The sequence below is a fragment of the Leptopilina heterotoma genome, unplaced genomic scaffold (genome assembly GCF_015476425.1).
Source record: "Leptopilina heterotoma isolate Lh14 unplaced genomic scaffold, ASM1547642v1 Lhet_0, whole genome shotgun sequence".
NCBI lineage: Eukaryota > Metazoa > Arthropoda > Insecta > Hymenoptera > Figitidae > Leptopilina > Leptopilina heterotoma.
This window is the reverse complement of record NW_025110811.1, coordinates 913,845-935,718: the sequence shown is the minus strand read 5'-3', so window position 1 is coordinate 935,718 and position 21,874 is coordinate 913,845. Positions and strand designations below refer to the sequence as shown.

Below are 21,874 nucleotides of genomic sequence, written 5' to 3'. Positions count from 1 at the left end.
GAGGAGTTTAATATTATTCAAAAGAATTTCGTCACTCGTCGAATTTATATATATATACGTACGTGCCGTTGATTTTCTAGTATCGGATTATATATTCTCCACTTTCGCATTCATCCTTTCGACTTCCGACAGTGGATCAACACTCTTGTGTGTCATCTTTGATCAAATCTCTTTGAATCAGAATTGTCCATTTGCCTTTCGATGGAGAAGAATCCCTTATGAATAGATTTTAGATTTGAAAAGACAAAATTTGTAAGATCGGTTTGTCTTTTTTTTTTTTTTTTAAATAATGTTTCGAAAAAGGGTTCTTCTCTTTTTATCGTATATAAAGAGTCCTTGAGTTTTACGAACTTTGTTGGTTTGGAAATATTTGGTAATGACCTTAACTTTAAAAATAGTTTTTGGCAATTAATTAAATTCTTATGTAAGAACCAGATGTGGAATACTGAATTTCAATGGTGTTCGTCTTTTTCTTTCACTTTTATAGATTTTCGTTTTTAAATTTTATTTACTCTTCGATAGATTTTCATTTTCACTGTCATTTTCATTTTATATTCACTCTCATTTTCATTTTTATTTTCTCTTTTATTTTGATAAATTTTTATTCTCATTTTTATTTTAATAAAAAAATTTCCCAAAAGAAATCGATAATTTAAAAAAAATGTTTCTAAAATTCTTCGTATCATTCAATTATTTTCATAAATAAAAAAATTTCCACAGGAATTCAATTATTTAAAACAGAATTTTCTTAATATTTTTCGAAAAAAATCAATTATTTAAATAGATTTTATAAAATTCTTCGCAAGAATTCAATTATTTTTATAAATAATAAAATTCTTCTCAGGAATTCAATTTTTTTTTGTAAATAATAAAATTCTTCTCAGGAATTCAATTTTTTTTTTGTAAATAATAAAATTCTTCTCAGGAATTCAATTATTTTTATAAATAATAAAATTCTTCTCAGGAATTCAATTATTTTGAAAAAAAATTTAATAATAATCGTTGCAAGAATTCAATTATTTTTATAAATATTAAAACTTATCGCAATATTTCAATTATTTTTTATACAAATTTAAACGAATTGCGCGAAAAATGCAACTATTCTTAATAATTTGAATAAAATTCTTTGGAAGAATTCAATTATTTAATGAAAATTTTAATGAAATTCTTTATAATAATTGAATTGTTTTCAATATAATTTCCATACAATTTAAAAAGAAATCATTTCTTTAAAAAGATTTTTTTAAATGCTTCTCTAGAATGCAATTATTTAAAAAACTTTATTAAAGTTCGGTGACAAAAATTCAATTATTTATAATTGAATTTCGACAAATTTAATAAATTAATTAAATGTTTACCAAGTATTTTATTTATTTATTTTAATAAAATTTTTGGAAAATAATTGAATTCCTAAGAAGAATTTTATTCAAAATTTTAAGAATAATTGTATTTTTTGAGAAATTTATTTAAAATTATATTACAAATATTTGAAATCCTGTGTTGAGTTTTATTATTTATGAAAAGAATTGAATTCTTTTAACAAATTTAAAAAAAAATTTTTAAATAATTGAATTCCTGAGAAGAGTTTTATTATTCATAAACATAATTGAATTCTAGCGAAGAATTTTCTTTTTCATGGAAATAATTGAATTCTTACCAAGAATTTTGTTATGTTTGAAAAGATAATTGAATTATTTCCAAGAACTTTATTTGAAAGTTTTGAAAATAATTTAATTCCTGCTAAAAATTTTGTTAGTTTTGAAAATAATTGAATTTTGGCAAAGAATTTTGAAAAACAATTTTTAAATAATTGAATTCTTACTGAGGATTTTCTTCTTCATAAAAATAATTGAATTCTTAAGAAGAATTTTGTTATTTTTGAAAAGATAATTGAATTATTTCCAAGAACTTTATTTTAAAGTTTTGATAATAATTTAATTTCTGAAAAAGAATTTTATGAAATTTTTAAAAATAATTAAATACCTGCTAAAAATTTTCTTATTTTTGAAAATAATTGAATTTCTGCGAAAAATTATGTTATTTATAATGGTAATTGAATTTCTTTGAAGAATTTAGTAAACAAATTTTTAAATAATTTAATTCCTACTATGAATTTTGTTCTTTATGAAAATAATTGAATTTCTTCGAAGAATTTTGTTATTTTTTAAAAGATAATTGAATTCTTTCCAAGAACTTTATTTGAAAGTTTTGAAAATAATTTCATTTCTGAGAAAGAATTTTAAGAATTTTTTTAAAATAATTGAATTTCTGATAAAAATTATGTTATTATTAAAAATAATTGAATTCCTGCTAAAAATTTTATTATTCTTGAAAATAATTGAATTCCTGCTAAAAATTTTGTTATTTTTGAAAATAATTGAAATCATGCCTTGAGTTTTTTTATTTATGAAAATAATTGAATTTCTTTTACCAAATTTTGTTAAAATTTTTAAAAATAATTAAATTCCTGACAAGAGTTTTATTATTCAATAAACATAATTGAATTCTTGCAAATAATTTTATAAAATTTTTTTTTAAATAATTGAATTCTTTCGTGAAATTTCACTAAAATAGTAGATATTGAAAATAATTGAATTTAACCGAATATTTTCATTATACTTTAGAAAATAAATGAATTCTTAAGAAAACTATTCTTAAAATTTTTGAAAATAAATGAATCGTTTCAAAGAATTCAATTATTTTTATAATTATTAAAATTCATCACAGGAATTCAATTATTTTTAACACAATTTTAAATGAATTCCGCTAAAAACGAAATTATTTTTAAAAATTTGATTAAAATTCTCCGAAAAATTCAATTATTTACAAAAATTTGTTATAATTTGTTTCTTAGAGTGTAATAATTATTATTACATAATAATATGTGTAATAATTAATTACATTTCTTGAATCAATTTAATTATTATCAAAAATTTTAATGCAAAATGTTGATAAAGTTCTTTATAAGAATTCAAATTTAAGAAATATTCAATTATTTATTTTTGTATTTAAATAATAGAATTCTCGTAGACATTTCTAATAAGAATTGTTTTAGAATTGAATAAAATAAAATAAGTTTTCAATAATATTATTTATAAATTTTAGGAAAAAAATGATTGAATTCTGTCCAAATTCTGAAATGAGAGAAAAGTTGAGGGAAAAAGAATTTTTGAAAGAACCCCCTCCCCCACTGAATTATTAATTATTATCGGTAAAATTTGTAGCTGTATAGAATGATGTATAAATAAGTTAAGTGTTGATGAAATTGTAACATTTTGAGTTCGTATGCAAAGGGTTAAAATTAATGAACTAACTAGAGAGATACAATGCTTGAGGAATGCAGAATATTTGTTCGCTTATGATGGTAATATACCCCTCTTTACTTTGCATGATAATTACTTCCGCTAAGGATAATGCTGGTTTCTACTCTTTTGAAGTTACCTCCTTTATTTTCTAGTTTTGCCCTTCTCTTGTCTCTGTTTCTACTTTTGTCCCTCTCATCCCTTATTCTCTACAAAATTTCCCTCTTACTAAGCACATCAAATTTTACCTAACGAGATTTGTTCTCGCCTTTTGATACTCTACCTGCATTTTAATTTCGTTTGCAAAAAATTAGGTATACATCTTTTTTACGCAATAGTTTTTTAAAATTTATTATTTGCATATATGTATAAATTATACGAAAATGTAACTTTTTGTTTAAAAATGTCCTTTAGTTTTGGTATAAGAATTTAATTTGATTTTAAATAGAAAAACAAAAAGAGGTAGTATGAGGAGTTGGGGGAAAAAAGTAGGGAGTAATGTCGTTCTTCAAATTCTTTTATTCTTTCATGGCCAGTTGAGCACAACGAAATCGATAATCCAGACTGATATTATCCAAAGTGAAGCAGACCAGTAATTGAGGTTGTTGCACTCTCTTGATTAAAACCGCATTTTTAGCCATTGTGGAAGATGCTTCTTTTTTCTCCTATTGAAATTTTTGAAATTGTGAAGACGTGATATGTTTTTAAAAATTTGAAACCTTTGCTTCAAGTATATGAAAGCTTTGAAGTATGAAGCTTTGATTTTAAAAATCACTTGAGAGAAATATTTCTTTTCTGACGATTAAATTTTGTGATGTAATTTCTGTATTGTTTTTATTGACAGACGTTTAGCGTGACATCTGGTGTTATTGATCATTGAAACCTTTTAAATATTGGCTACCAATAGTAGTAGTCATGATGTTAAATTTTTGTGCGACACGTATATTCACAAACACACATTTAAAGGTTGGTTGAATCAAGGATCCAATGTCTTGTAACTTTAAACCTTTTAAAGCTAATCTGCACTACGTTAAGTTCTTCTTCTAGTGCAATTTGAAACGTCCTCTGGGCTTAGTTCAACTCCTAACAAAGGGTTCGCTTGTGAGTAAAAAATCTTTACAGAACACCTTTTGTCTTTCTCTTCTGACTCGAACTGTAGCTAAGATTACTTTAATTGATATGCAAGTCATGATATAGTTTCAATTTTGATTAATGATTTCTGTATTACCGTTGCAGGCTTTGTACTCGTAGTAAAAATCTGCTATTTACTTTTTTTATATTTGTGACACTAAAAGACAGTTTTTTCTATGTTTGACGATTTGCACTGTACTCAGGACTCGAATTTAAAACAATAAATAAATTTTTTCGATAACTATAAAATATGAAGAAATCGCTCACTCCGAGTCTTCGACTCGGAGTAATCAATTTCTTCATATTTTATAATAATTAAAGATAAACGAGTGATAAAATCATTATTTATATTCATTACAAGAATATTCTTATTGCAACCTCTTCAAAATTATTTTCAACATTTCAATTCAATTATTATTTTCAAAAATTTTTAATTAAGATTCTTTTTTAAATAAATTATTTTTAATAATTTTCGAAAAAGTTCTTTTTGAGAATTTTCAAATCCATTTCTTTACAATACAATGTTACGTGTCGATTATTCGGAAATGCTTCAATTAAATATATTGTAGAAAATAAAAAATTCAAATAATTTTTAAAAAATTCAATTAAACTTTTTCAAAAAAAAAAAAATTAAATCTAATTGTTAGTTACAAGTATGAAAAATTTTAATTTTTCAAAAATTTTGATTTGCAACTTTTTCAAAATTCAATTATATTGTTAAATTCATGTTATGCTTTTAATATTGTGAAGAATTTTATGAAATTTTTTAAAAATAATTTAATAACTACTATGCATTTTGTTCTTTATGAAAATAACTGAATTCTTACTAAAAATTTTGTTATTTTTGAAAAGATAATTGAATTATTTCCAAGAAATTTATTTAGAAGTTTCGAAAATAATTTAATTTTGTAAAGAATTTTATGAAATATTTGAAAATAATTGAATTTCGGTGAAGAATTTTGTTATTTTTGAAAAAAATTGAATTTCTGCGAAGAATTTTGTTATTTTTGAAATAATAATTGAATTCATTCCAAGAACATTATTTGCAAGTTTTGAAAATAATTTAATTACTATGATGAATTTTATAACATTTTTGAAAATAATTTAATTCGTACTAAAAATTTTTTTATTCTTGGAAATAATTGAATTCCTGCTAAAAATTTTGTTATTTTTAAAAATAATTAAATTCCTGCTAAAAATTTTGTTATTTTTAAAAATAATTGAATTTTTTCGAAGAATTTTATTATTTTTAAAGAGATAATTGAATTATTTCCAAGAAATTTATTTAGAAGTTTCAAAAATAATTTAATTTTGTGAAGAATTTTATGAAATATTTGAAAATAATTGAATTCCTGCTAAAAATTTTGTTATGTTTGAAAATAATTGAATTTCGGTGAAGAATTTTGTTATTTTTAAAAAGATAATTGAATTATTTCCAAGAACTTTATTTGAAAGTTTTTAAAATAATTTAATTTTGCGCAGAATTTTATAAAGTATTTGAAAATAATTGAATTCCTGCTAAAAATTTGGTTCTTCTTGTAAATAATTGAATTTCAGCGAAGAATTTTGAAAAACAAATTTTAATCAATTGAATTCTTACAAAGAATTTTCTTTTCAATGAAAATAATTGAATTATTACCAAGAATTTTGTTATTTTTGAAAAGATAATTGAATTATTTTCCAGAACTTTATTTGAAAGTTTTGAAAATAATTTAATTTCTATGATGAATTTTATGAGATTTTTGAAAATAATTGAATTCCTGTTAAAAATTATGTTATTCTTAAAAATAATTTAATTCTTGCTAAAAATTTTGTTATTCTTGAAAATAATTGAATTCCTGCTAAAAATTTTGTTATTTTTAAAAATTATTGAATTTCTGCGAAGAATTTTGTTATTTTTGAAATTATAATTGAATTCTTTCAAAGGATTTTATTTGAAAGTTTTTAAAATAATTTAATTTTGCGCAGAATTTTATGAAGTATTTGAAAATAATTGAATTCATGCTAAAAATTTGGTTCTTCTTGAAAATAATTGAATTTCAGCGAAGAATTTTGTTATTTATAATTATAATTGAATTCTTGACAAGAATTTTACTACATTTTTCAATAATAATGGAATATTTGCGAAAAAAATTATGAAAAGTTTAGAAAATAATTATGAATTTCTCCGAAGAAGTTTATGAAGTGTTTGAAAATAATTGAATCATGTTAAAAGTTGTGTTATTTTTGAAAATTATTTAATTTCTGCAAAGAATGTTGATATTTATAATAATAATTAAATTTCTTTGAAGAATTTGGTAAACAAATTTTTAAATAATTTAATTCCTACTAAGAATTTGCTTCTTTATGAAAATAATTGAATTTTTACGAAGAATTTTGTTATTTATAAAGATAATTCAATTTTTGTCAAGAACCTTATTAAAAGTTTTGAGAATAATAGAATTTTTGCGAAAAATTTTATGATAATTTTTTTAAATAATTGAAGACCTACTGAAAATTTTGTAATTTTTAGAAATAGTTAAATTTCAAAAATGCGTTACATTGAAATGATTTGAAATATTTGAATTCCTGGAGACAAAATAAATAGGTATTTAAATATTTATTTTAATAAATTATTCTATTTTTGAATGTAATTAAGAAATTATAAAAGAATTGAGTCAAGTTTAATTTTTCGATAGCTTTATTTTTACTCCTTTTTTCTGCCTTTAAGCTACTTTTTGATACTTTTTGAAAATTAATTATCGAGTACGAAGTAAATTTCGTTATATTTTATTGAAATAAATTTGATATTTTGGAGAATTTTGATGAAAATGATAGTTCGGCCAAATGCAATTTGGTAAAATGTCCATTCGGTCATTATTTGGTTAATATTCATTCACCTCAATTTTGTCCAGTTTTAGTTTAGCATTATGTGAATATATCTTATTGTCATTATTATACGACTACATTCTCTTATGTAAATATATAAATAGAATTGCCATTTCAAGCGCGGATTCATTCATAATAAAATCATTATTAACTGCTGCGAATCTATTTCCCGGGTTCGTTTGTGCTTACCAAATATACAATGAATTCGAAGTGAATTCGTAATACTTGATTATCAATTTTCACTCTGTCATCACGAACAATTTCATTATTATTGAATTATATTTTTTAGAAAAAGAATTTTGATTTACATTTTAGTATAGAAATTATCCAATTTTTTTTTTTTTTGTTGGTTCCACTGAAAAAATGCTTTACGAGATACTGTTTTCATTTGTTTTCGTATAATTCAGTCATCAAGCAGTAGAAAAAAAGTCTTTTTTTTCTGAATTTAATTGAAAAAATGGAAATTTTACAAGTACCGTAGTGGGAATTAATGAATTATTGTGCCCTCCAATTTTATCTTGTGAAAAGTAATTTTTTTTTGTGAAGCTTTTGTTTTATTGGATTATAGTTTTATTTTTTTTTTGTATGAGAAAAAAAGTTTTTTAAATAGGAATTGTCTAAAATAGAGACTATAATAAAATAACTAATAACGTTTTGTGGAAATTAAATTTCTTCCGCTCTGATGTAAATTGTTGACAATTTTCCTATTATGTTTATAGCATATAATAAATAGAAAATGGTATAATTTTGCAAATAGCGTAATAAAAATCAATTTTCTTTATTGCAGACAACTTGACGAGTTTATGCATTTAATTTACCCATTAGCTTTCTCTTTGGAATTCCATTATCCTTGGGACAATATCTATAATCACTGATTATAATGATATCGCTGTTTTCATTTATTTTCAAGGATCTTCCTAAAATTCCTTCATTCACTTTTTAATTTTTTATAAGAGGAGATATGTGTGTTTTATAGTTTTGTGTTGGTGAATAATAACTTTCCAAGTATTTCCCCTGCAATTATTGATACTTTCTCTGTGATCGATTTTAACTATTAGTTTCATGGGATAAATCTTTAAAGATAGTAATTCCAGGTATTGGTAATCTGCCTTCAGGTGAGATTTTTTTTTTCTTCCTGCTCCTCTCTTTCTGTTTGCTTGACATTCCACAGAAATGAAAATAAATCAATTTCCTTTGTGGAGGAAAGAGAGGCGCGCGGACAAGTAATGTGTCTCCGGCGGAAGAAAGATTCTTTTGTTCGCGGCTAAAGTCGGTACATCGATTTTCAGACAAAAACATTTGAGTGTTCTGCTCTGTAATCATGGCAAATCATAGAGTAAAGGCGACCGGTTCGTCGATTGTCAGCTTCCTAGAAGGTAATGCGTTTGAATACTCCTTAAAGTCCATGGTTTTCTGTTACACGCACTCTATTAGGTGCTTGAATTCTACGCGTGTAACTGATGTATGTATGTATACAAGGATTTAACTGTGCAGTCTAGTCGGCGTCTTTGAGCCCGTGCAGAAATTTTGACCGGGGCCAGGTCGGGGCCAGATCGGGACAAACCGGGCCCCGATCTGACAACCCGACCTGGCCCCGGCCTGGTTGAAACACTAAAACCGACCGGGGCCATGGCACTTTGCCCGATCTGGCCGCCCTGTCGGGGCCATGGAATTTCCCCCGATCTTTTCGCTACCTAGGTAGAAATCTAATACTGACTGCATTTTATTATATTAAAGCTCGTTATTTGATTATTAAAGCATGGGGAGTATTTACTTCAATATTAATAATTATTATTAATATTTTTGTAGTAAATAAAATTTTATGAGTGTCATTAAAAATGTAAATAATTATTACAATTGCTTTTATTGAACTAAGTTTTAAAAAAAATATTTTTCTTATTTTCTTTCATTAATTTAGACAGACTATCCTTATTTAAATTAATGCCTAATTTATTATTATTATTATTGTTAATAATTATTTAAACCTATACTTTATGTAACATTATTAAGAATTATACACAAAACACTTAAAACTAAGACGGAAAAATATCGCACGCACGGGGGATCGAACCCTAGACCTCGAGGACGCAAGTCGAATAGACATACCGCATAGCCACGCAAGCTTGGAAGCGACCTCGCTTAAACTTCCTTTTGAATCATGGGACCGTTATATACAGTGTTATCATAATAAATTGACTGTATCATATTTATTTATAGAAAAATTATTAAAAATGTATGTTATATATATATATATATATATATAAATTAATATGTTTATCATAATAATATGGTAAAAATTATTAATTTAATTATTTATTCTATATTATTTATAATTTAACTATTTTTTAAAATAATAAAAATTTTTTCATTATTAATAATTCACAATAATACTAAAAATTATTAATTAATAATAATTTATTTTTTTGCCTTAAACATGGAATTTCAATTTAAGTGTGAAAAACAATTAAGAGTTTTTAAGAGTTATAAATGTCAAAAATAATATGTTAATATTATAACCACAAATAAATTAAACATTTTAGGCAATATTTTTGGTTATCTTCATGATAACATCGACAAATGGTTCACCCTCGACAATTGGTGCGTTTGTCCTATTGTTTTAAATTAAAGGAGAATAAATTCTTAAGACATCCCTCGATGCCAATTTTTGAGTTTTTAATTGTTTAAAATTTTTATTTTCAAATTTCAATCAAAGTTAACAAATTAACACAATTTTTTAAAAACGGACGTTTATTTTCTTATTCCGTTACTGCACATGCTCTAAATCAGTTCAAATTAATCCAATATTACCAGCAGACAATTAAAAATCCATAAAGTAATATATTTCAATTATTATAAACAACATTAATTAACAAATAGTTAACTTTGATTCCTCTCCAATAAAAAAATTTTTTTTCACATTTTCTTTTTAATTTTAGTTTATTTGTATAATATTTTTCCTTTATGATTAAAAAATAACTTATTTAAATTGTTATAAACAATATTAATTAACAAATAGTTAACTTATGATCCTGTCCAACAAAAAATTTTTGTTACAAATTTTCTTTTTTACTTAGGTTCATTTAAATTTTTGCTTATAATATAACTTATATTTAAATATTTAATATTATATATCCGTGGTCTTTTAACATTATCTAAATAAAAAAGTAAACGTGAAAAAAAAATTTTTTGTGGAAAGGAACAAAAATGAACTATTTGTTAATTAATATTATTTGTAACAATTTAAATAAGTTATTTTTTAAACAAAAAGGACACATATTTTTAAAATTAACTTAAATTAAAAAGTAGACGTGAAAAAAAATTTTTTTTGTGGACAGGAACATAAGTTACATAATTATTTGTTATTTAATATTGTTTATAACAATTTAAATAACTTATTTAATAATCAAAAAGGACAAATATTCTTTAAATGAACTTAAATTAAAAAGAAAAGGTGAAAAAAAAAACATTTTTTAGTGGAGAGAAATCAAAGTTAACTATTTGTTAATTAATATTGTTTATAACAATTGATATAAATTGATTTCTATTTTATTGATTGTGATGTGGTGGTCAGAGATCTCGGTGGTCATATTGTATTAATTTGAACTGATTCAGATCATATGCAGCAACGGAATAAGAAAATAAGCCTCCTTTTTTGAAAAATTGTATTAATTTGTTAACTTTGATTGAAAATAAAAATTATAAACAATTAAGAACTAAAAAATTGGCCTTGAGGGATGTCTTAAGAATTTATTCGCCTTTAATTTAAAATAAAGAATACTGAAACTGGTTAAAAATTGTAGGCTGTAGACAGTTTTGAAAAGTAAATTTTAAAAAAAATCCCATTGTGCGCTGTTTGTAGATCCTTGGGCAAGCCCGGCCTGGTCCTGGTCGGGGCCACGAAGTCGGGGCCAGATCATGAAAACCCGACCGGGGCCAGGGCGGTAATCGGGAACAAAAGTGGCGATTTCTGCACGGGAGGATATGTACTTGCATTCAAACGGTTGATAGATATACTCACAAAGCGGTGACGCATGTCGAATACTTTCTTTATCTAAAAAAAACTAAAAAGTCAACGTATCTACCCACCTATAATGTTAGATCATTTCATTCAACTAGGTTCTATTTATTTTAATTATCGAACATTATTACAATTACCTGTCCAACTATTAGCGAATTTAAATTTAAAGTACAGTCAGGGCTCGAATTAGGTCCGTAAATTTGATTCAAGTCCTTAAAAGTCAGTTTTTTTTTTTGAGAAATGGTCCGTTAGGTCCGTAATTTCATTGAAAAAGGACGAAAAGTTCGTAAATTGGACGATATAATTTAGTGAATTTTAGAGAAATTACAAATGATTGCGGAAATTCAATTATTTTCAAAAGTAATAAAATTCTTCGCAGAAATTCAATTATATTCAAAAAGTTTTTTAAATTCTCCTTAAAATTTCAATTATCTTTGGAAATAATTAAATTATTCTCCGAAATTCAATTATTTTCAAAAGTAATAAAATTCTTCGCAGAAATTTCATTACATTCAAAATTTTCTAAAAATTCTCCTTAAAATTTCAATTATCTTTAGAAATAATTAAATTATTCTCCGAAATTCAATTATTTTCAAAAGTAAGAAAATTCTTCGCAGAAATTCAATTATATTCAAAATTTTTTTTAAATTCTTCTTAAAATTTCAATTATCTTTAGAAATAATTAAATTCTCCTTAAAATTGCAATTATCTTTAGAAATAATTAAATTCTCTTTAAAATTTCAATTATCTTTAGAAATAATTAAATTCTCCTTAAAATTGCAATTATCTTTAGAAATAATTAAATTCTCTTTAAAATTTCAATTATCTTTAGAAATAATTAAATTCTTCTCCGAAATTCAATTATTAACTAAAATTTTAATAAAATTCTTGTCAAAATTTCAATTATTTTCAAAAATTCCCCTTAATTCAATATCTATACTATTTTAGTAAAATTTTTCAAAAGAATTCAATTATTCAAAAAACAATTTTAATAAAATTCTACGTACAAACATTTAATTATTTTCATAAACAATAGAAATCTCACAGGAATTTAATTATTTATAAATTTTTTTTAATTTCTTCGTAATTACTCCATTACTTTAATAAATAATAAATACCAAACAAAAATATTGGTAAATAACAAAATTTAATTATTATTATCATCATCATAAAGAACAAAGTTCTTCGCAGGAATAAATTTATTATATTTCTTAAATTTGAATTCTTATACAGAACTTTATCAACATTTTTTAAAATAATTGAATTTTTACGAAGAATTGCATTCAAATTTCTGATAATAATTAAATTCATTCAAGAAATGTATGTAATTAAAAAATAAAAATGAATTTGTCACCGAAAAATTAATAAAGTTTTAAAAATAATTGCATTCTTGTGAAGAATTAAAAAAAATATCTTTTTAAAGAAATAATTGTTTTCAAAAAATTTTATGACAATTGTGTTTTAAATAATTGATTTTCTTTGAAAATTGTATATTATTTATGAAAATAATTGAATTCTTTCAACAAATTTTATTAAAATTATATTTAAAACAATTCAATCATTATAAAGAATTTCATTAAAATTTTTTTAAATAATTAAATTCCTACATTAGCAATTTTATCGATTAAGAATAACGATTATTGTTAAAATTTTAAAAATTAATTGAATTCTGGAAAAGAATTTTATTGTTTATAAAAATAATTGAATTCTTGATAAGGAGTTTTTAAAAATTTATTCAAATAATTGATTTTTTTCGAAAAATATTAGGAAAATTTTGTTTTAAATAATTGAATTCCTATGAATTTTTTATTAAAATAATAAATAGGATTAAAAAATTATTGAATTACGAAGAATCTTAAAACAGTTATGAAAATAATTTAATTTCTGCAAAGAATATTATGAAATTTTTGAAAATAATTGAAGTCCTGATTAAAATTATGTTATTTTTGAAATTAATTGAACTTCTGCGAAAAATTTTGTTATTTATAATGATAATTGAATTCTTGCCAAGAATTGTATTATGTTTTTCAATAATAATTGAATATCTGCGAATTAAATTGTGAAAAGTTTAGAAAATAATTGAATTTCTCTGAAGAAGTTTATGAAGTGTTTGAAAATAATTGAATCATGTTAAAAATTTTGTTATTTTTGAAAATGATTAAATTTTTGCAAAGAATTTTGATATTTATAAATTATAATAATAATAATTAAATTTCTTCGAAGATTTTTGTAACAAAATTTTTAAATAATTGAATTCCTAAGAAGAATTTTATTATTTATAAAAATAATTGAATTCTTGCGAAGGATTTTTTAAAAATCTATTTAAATAATTGATTTTTTTTTTGAAAAATATTAGGAAACTTTTGTTTCAAATAATTGAATTTCTGTGAAAATTTTTTTATTTATGAAAATAATAATTGAATGTTTGCGAAGAATTTTATAAACATTTTTTTAAAATTATTCTATTCTTTTGGGAAATTTTTTATTAAAATAATAAATATTAAAAAATTATTGAATTACGAAAAATCTTAGAACAGTACCTTGATTTATTCTTATTTCTCTAAATAATTAAATTAAAAGTATTTAAAATCATTTAAACTCTAGAATAACTTTTTTAAAGTTGTTAGATTTAGAAGAGATTTTAGTTAAAAACTATTGTATTTTCAATAAATAATTAAATTTTAGATAGTTTTAAACTAAAAATATTTGTGGAAAATTATAATTGCTTTGAAATAATTAATACTATTTAAATATTTATTTTTAAAATGATTCTGAAAAATTAGGTTTTTAAAATATTTCTTCTTTTTAAAGTTAATTAAATTGTTGTAAAAGTAAGTAATTGAAATTTTCTGAAATTATTGAAATTTCCAATAATTATACTAAAAATAATTGAATTTTTTATGTCCCACTGAAGTAAGTGTCGTCGCTCAGGGTCAGAATTTTTAAAATATTCGAGGGAAGTTTGTCACATTAACTAATTTTATTTTTAAAATAGGTATTGATACTGTTAGTTTCAAATTAAAATATTAAATTTTTGCTTTTAAAAGTTATCTTCTTTAGTTTCTTTAATTTTCAAGTTTTAAGAATTTTGTTTTTATTAAATCTTAAAAAAAAAAAATTTTCACTTGAATTTTATTTTATAGGGATCAGGGAATAACTTAGGAAGTCTGTTCATAAATTAGGGAAAAGTCAGGGAGGAACAATATCAAATTTTTATAGTAACCGAGCAAGAGTTTTTTAAAATTCAAAATGTCCGATGATCTTTCTAAAAATTGTTGGATTTTTATATTGGATCCGACATTTTGAATCAGACATCAGTTTTTCAAAATTCAAAATGCCGGATCCAATATGGCGGATGATTTTTCTAAAAATTGTTGGATTTTTATAAAGTTTGATAGCCTAAGAGTTTTTTTTAGGTTGCTTATTGCGAATCGGGGACAAATTTAAAAAAATTCAAAGTTGCGTTTGTTGGATGAGTTTCTAGGGTTAAAGTTAAAGTTACAAGAACAATATCCTCTTTTCTTATACTAATTTCTTCTTTTCCTTTCTTTTTTATAATTTTGTATAAAAAAACTATAAAATTTGTTCATATGCTCACTTTTTGTAAAAAAAAAAAAATTCTCTTCTTTTGGGACCATTATTACATTCATTATCGGCTAATGCAGCAGGCCGTTTATCATCTTCAGTTTATATGCTATTCTCAGCGTGTTGATTCGCGTTTGTGTCTAGCCACTTTATAGATGCGGTAAGCAAAAGCGTGCGTGTAGTTTGTCACCTATATATTCATCGAAGCGTGCCGCTCGGCAGAGTAACTTTGCGCTTCTCTCGTTTCAAATAGAGTTATGTAAATTACATAATAAATGATATACTTGACTGGCTTTTACTTTTATACCGAGAGTAAACAGCTTTTACTCTCGTAGATTGGGTTTAACGAACGTTTTATCATAAACTCCACATTACTCCACTGATTATAATATTTATAATATTTATAATTACATAAATTATCAACGTTACCAACATTAACAAATAATTTTTAATAAATTCACCTGAAATAATTTCATTTCTATTTTTTACATTCTCATCACGTGTGGGAATTTAAATATACTTTTCAACAAGTTTAGAAAGCTAGTCATCTTTTTTTTTCGCTAATAATAAACTTTAGGAAAATATTTTCCTACCGTTTTTTATTAATTAAGTTCGCGAAAAATAAATTTCTGTTAAAAGTTAATTAATTGAAATAGAAGGAAACTTGAATTTGTGGGATTTGTTCTGAATGAAGATTACATTTATAACATTAAATTAAATGCATGAAATAAAACAGTGAAAGCAAAATATTAAACTACTTATTGCGTGAAAATATATACATCAGAAGTTGTATTATTGGACGACCTCCTTTCTTCCACAGCAGTAAAACTTAAATTTAAACCAACGCCTAGCTCAAACTGTTCATAACTATTATTGTTTTCAAGAAAGCGTTGATTAATATTTGTACCGCTCTGTAATATCAACTTCAATATCACAGGTACTCAATGGAAAAAGCGTTCGAAATTTTACTGCACATCATTTCAAAGAATATTCATTTTATTATTTTATATTTTTACAAAAAAGAAACATTTTCTTTATAACTTATTATTATTGACATTTTGCCTTCCCATGTGTTGAAAATTAAATTAGATTTACGTGTAAGAATTATCTCTTTAAAAGTTCTTATAAAGTAGTTAAAAAGTTTCTACCCCTGTTTTATAATTTAGTTCAGTAGGTTAATTACTGTAAAATAGTTTGGAGATTACCGCCGTATTACATAACTGTATTTAAATAGTTAAGGAGAGCTTGGGTCGACATAGAAACCACGGAAATGCAAGCTTTATAAGTGTGACTTGTATTGGTGTGTTGCAAAGGAATAAAGTGGCTTCTGTGGAAGCTTCGAAGGCACGTGTGTGTTCAAACTATTTTCAAACTGAAATTTTTAGAAATATGGGTCACTAGCGTTTGACTTCATGAGTTTCGTCGCGAGATGTGCATTTTTCGTTACTTTTTTCTTTTTAGAAACGGAAAAAGAACTTTGTTCTATTAAAGGAACTAAATGGTCAATTAACCCTCTGAGGCTTCGTACTCGATAATTAATTTTAATAAAGTAGCAAAAAGTAGCTTAAACACAGAAAAAAAGTAGTAAAAATGTAGCTATCGAAAACTTAAACTTGACGACTCGATTTTTTTATAATTTCTTAATTAGATTCAAAAATAGAATAATTTTTTTAAATAAATATTTAAATACCTGTTTATTTTGTCTACAGAAATTAAAATATTTCAAATGATTTTAATGTAACGCATCTTCGAAATTTAACTATTTCTAAAAATTACAAAAGTTCTTTCAAAATTCAATCCTATTTTTCTTGAAATAATAAAATTATTCAAAACTTTAATCATTTTATTTTATTCAATTCTAAATCAATTCTTATTAGAAAGTTCTACGAGAATTCAATTATTTAAATACAAAAAGAAATAATTTATTGAATAATTGAATATTTTTTAACTTTCAATTCTTATAAAAAGAACTTTATCAACATTTTTTTAAATAATTGAATTTTTTACGAAGAATTGCATTAAAATTTTTTAGAATTAAATTCATAAGAAACAAATTGTATCAAATTTTTTTAAATAATTGCATTTTTTCGAAGAATTTTATTCAAGTTTTTAAGAATAATTGCGTTTTTGGCGAAATGAATTTAAAATTACATATATTTAAAATAATTGAAATCGTGCGATAAATTTTAATAATTATAAAAATAATTGAATTGTTCGAAACGACTTAATTATTTTAAAAATTTTAAGAAAAGTTTTCGTAAGAATTTAATTATTTTCTCAAATAATGAAAACCATTGGTTAAATTCAATTATTTTCAATATCTACTATTTTAATCAAATTTCACGAACGAATTCAATTATTTAAAAAAAAATTTAAGAAAATTCTTCGTAAGAATTGAATTATGTTTATAAATAATAAAATTCTTCGTAAGAATTGAATTATGTTTATAAATAATAAAATTCTTCTCAGAAATTCAATTATTTTTTAAAATTTTAATAATATTCGTTGCAAGAATTCAATTATTTTTATTAATATTAAAGCTCATCGCAGAAATTCAATTATTTTTAATTATTTTAAATAAATTTCTCGAAAACTGCAATTATTGTTAAAAATTTAAGAAAATTCTTCGAAAGAATTCAATTATTATAAAAAAGTTTTGATAAAATTTATTATTAGAATTGAATAATTATTCTCAATATATTTTTAATTAAATTTCTTGAATGAATTTAATTATTTGTAAAATAAAAATAATTGAATTCTTTGATGAGTTTTAATATTTATAAAAATAATTGAATTCTTGCAACGATTATTATTAAAATTTTAATAAAAAATTGAATTTCTGAGAAGAAATTTATTATTTTTAAAAATAATTGAATTCTTGCTAACAATGTAATAAAAATCTATTCAAATAATTGATTTTATTCGAAAAAATATTAGGAAAATTCTGTTTTAATTTTAAATAATTGAATTCCTGTGAAAATTTTTTTATTTATGAAAATAATTGAATGTTTGTAAAGATTTTTATTCAAATTTTTTATTAAAATAGTAAAAAGTAGGTTTTAATATAGATGAGTGCGAGGCCTGCCCTGTTGTTATATGTAAATTAATTTTTATTCTTTTTGAATAATTGTTTTTTAAATGAGTTGTGTTTCGATCAATAGTGGGGTTAAAAATTATTCTAGCATACAGAGAAATATTAATAATAATGCGAATACATATTATAATAATAGAAGTATCTAATGATGACCTACTTGCATTTTCAGAAACAGTTGTTATTCATCTGTTTTTCGCAAGATAACGAGAAACAGTTGAAAAACAAAGTGATTTCTAAAAATACAGATAGGATATAGAAACTTGTTCTTTAATTTCAATCACAGTTTACAATAAATTTTTTTTGTTTTTGTATCACTTATAATTATTAAATAATTATAATTATTAACTACTAATAATTACTAACTACTAATAATTATTAACTACTAATAATTACTAACTACTAATAATTATTAACTACTAATAATTATTATTAGCCAATAATAATTGGAAAGTTGGAACCCATTGTTCCAACTTTCCTTTCATATGAAAAACTTCTGCTTCCTCCTCAAAAAGCTCTGTAGTTTTTCAACGATCCCATTTTATATCTATAAACAAAGTAAGGCAAACTTGAAGTAAATATTTACAATTACACAATTTCGCGAATTGCTATAAGTTTCTTTTAATCCTGCTTTATTGTTCTTGTAAAAATACATTTGTCGTTTGAGATGAACAGTTGTCATCGGAGATGGAATAAAAATAAAGTGTACAACTGTAAGTTCTTTAAGAGCAGCAATGATCCTGTTACATCTCCTCACAACGGGCGGAAATGGTCCGCTTAAAGAGATGCACATTTCAACGTTTAAATAAGCGAGTTTGTAGTTAGACTTTTTTTTTTTTTTTTTTATTTCGTTGCAGTACTTTTTTTTATGTTTTGTAGTTTTGTTGGCGAGACCTACCGCTACTTTAACGGCACGAAACATTGAACTTGTAAAAAGTTTTTTGCAATTAAAGATGCAAATAGAAACAATTATTAGTTTTGTTCTTCTTTTTTGAAATTAATTATTGATTTTGTTTCTGTAACAGCTCGATGATACTGCCCTTCAATTGTACAAGGATGGTGATTATGGAGCGTATTTGGACCTCGAGGCTTCGATCAGCGAGCAGCAGGAGGAATTCGAGGGATTCCAAACAAAGTGAGTTTTATTCAATTTTTATTGGTTTTTCTTTTCGTTATATTTTGATATTTACTATTTAATTAATTAATTTCTACACTGGTAAGATTTTTATAATGCCCACTCCCCTCTTTAAATATTTAAACCAACTTGTTCTATTTTTTACTTAATGTGAGTAGAAATTTGGTGCGCATGTCTAAAGTGCCATTGTGCGCATGTTCAATGTGCGCAGAAAGTAATTGCGCATCTTAAGTGTGCGCAGACAGTTACTGCGCGTCTCAATTAATTTAGTAACATTGCAAGCCTTGAATTATATTTTCAAAATATTTATTTCCTAATAGCAATTCATTTTTAAGTATTTTAAATATTCTGAAATAATTTTCTAGACTATAAGATTCCATAAAGTTATTAGCAATTATGAAAAAGTTCCAAATGGAAAGTGAAAGTAAAAAAAAAAATTGCATTATTAATATATTTTACGTGAAATTGTCTAGTGAATATATATAGTGTGTTAATGTAAAGAAATTACAATGCAAATTGTTTCACCGCTCATATTATGTAAGGATTAGGAAAGTGTAGTTGCGTTTAGGGAAGGGAATTTTTCTAAAACCGTGTCGCAGTTCGTACCCTATGATTTGCATTTTTTTCCCCTCTCAATTTTACTCATTCAAATGAAATCAGAGAGAAATCCGATTGTACAATTGAGATAATAAGTCCTTATGGATAAGTCTTAAATTGCCACTCGAAGTTAATGGAGATCGTGTCACTCCAACCACTTTGATCTTGTATAAGATCGATTCTAGATGCGCGATCCTATCGAGCGATTCGATTCGCCCGTTGAATCTCCTTACCAATCACTTCAATCTACTTTTTTGCAAAAGTCAGGTAAGATTTCCTTGTCTCGTGCACTTAAATATTTACTATATTTTTTTTATAATCAAACTTAAGCAAAAATTAATTTACAAATGACAAAAATAAAATGTTTGATCAAAAATGATCAACTAGTAAAAAAAAAACGAAATTTTTCTCCACTGTAAATATTTATAAAAGAAAACAAGCGTTGTGCGTATTGCGCAATTAATTTCTACGCACCTTGAATATGCGCAATGGTGTTGTGCGCATTTTAGACATGCGCAATTAATTTCTACGCACCTTGAACATGCGCACTGGTATTGTGCGCATTTTAGACATGCGCACAAGCTTTGTGCGTATTTTAAACATGCGCAATGAATTTTTAAGCGCCTTAACGACTACAAACTACGTGGAAAGCAATTTAAATACTTGTTTAGAACAAAAACTGTTATAAATTAGATTTTTATTAAAAAAATTTAAATTTTATAAAATTAACAATATTATTTCATAAAATAATTTTTATTAATTATAAATTGTTCGCAGAATTAATTAAAATAATTGCAGATTAGTTACAATTACGTGTAACAATTACTGCTTCTTGACAATGAAAATAATGCTAAGAAAATGTTATTTTCACACACTCAGCAATGGTTTTTTTTTTAAGTATTTAAATATGTCTGAAAATAATTGTCGACTATGTGAAAATAACGACTTTTTTTTTGAACAATCAGGGTCGGCTTGAAATACGATGAATCAGATATTTATGGAGAAACAAACGCATGCTCGTTGGATGCGACTAAAAGAACATGTACTACAATTGATGTTAATTTATTGTTGATGCTTCAAAAAATTTTTAAATTTCCTCTTTAACAATGTAGTATGTTTACATGCCTCGGTATCTAATTGGTGAATTCATTGTTTACAGCTCGTAAATTCTTTTTTTTTTTTTTAATATAATATTCAGTGCGCTACTATGTAGGAATTTCAATGTTTTTTGAACTTATTTTTCGTTTGATAATAAACAATGGATAAATAATTAACAATATTAGTATATTGTTAATTATTTTTTCATTTTTTACGGTGGAACGAAAAATAAAAAAAAAAAAAACTTTTTTCATTGTTTAAAGGTTCGTTTATATATTTATTTTGAATCGAGTATTCACAAAACACGAGCATTGAATTCATTGTTACTAAAATATAAAATATGAGACGAGAATATATTTTTTTTTAATTCTTGCTGCAAATTTTGTAATTTAACATTGACTTTCGATTCGATTTTGACACTGATTTTAAAGACTTTGAACTTGTCTTTCAAAGTCAAATTCAAAGTCAAAGAAAAAAATCGAAAGTGAAAAGCGAAGTTTGTAAAGTCAATGCCAAAATCGAAACGAAAGTCAAATTTTAAATTCGACAGAAATTTAGTACTTATAAATCATTTAATAAAGTATTTTTTTTTAAATTTAAATTCTGTTGATATTAGTTTTAATTTTTAAAATTTTAACGCAATTCTTTAAAAGAATTCTACTATCTTAATAAATATCAAAATTCTTTCCTGAAATTCAATTATTTTCAAAAATTATTAAAAAATTCTCGTGAACATTTGAATTATCTTTATAAATGGCAAAATTCCTCGCCAAAAAGAATTTTTTCCATAACTTTATTAAAAATTTTTTAAAATAATTTTATTATTTCAACTGTTAACAAATTGAAAGTTATGTAAATTCTGAAACATGGAAAAAAAGTAGCTTTTAGTGTAACAAATAAAAAAAAAGTATTTAAATAGTAGCAAATCGTAAAAAAAAAGTTGTAAATAGTAGGTTTTAGCAGATGAGTTCGAGACCTGGTTTACACAAATCATTCGAAGCAGAACAAAATTTGCATTTTTAAGTGAATTGGATAATTTTATCCTTGGT

The 21,874-nt window shown here is 23.6% G+C and overlaps 1 protein-coding gene across 6 annotated transcripts in view; it reads left to right on the top strand.

The window, feature by feature from the left end:
* The window catches only part of LOC122499947 (FH1/FH2 domain-containing protein 3), a 207,183-nt gene that overhangs the window by 50,658 nt on the left and 134,651 nt on the right, over positions 1-21,874 (top strand). For all 6 annotated transcript variants that reach the window (XM_043608655.1, XM_043608586.1, XM_043608814.1 and 3 more), the window contains one exon: positions 19,021-19,130. In XM_043608655.1, coding sequence (XP_043464590.1) covers positions 19,021-19,130 — 110 coding nt within the window. The remainder of the gene's footprint in view (positions 1-19,020; positions 19,131-21,874) is intronic.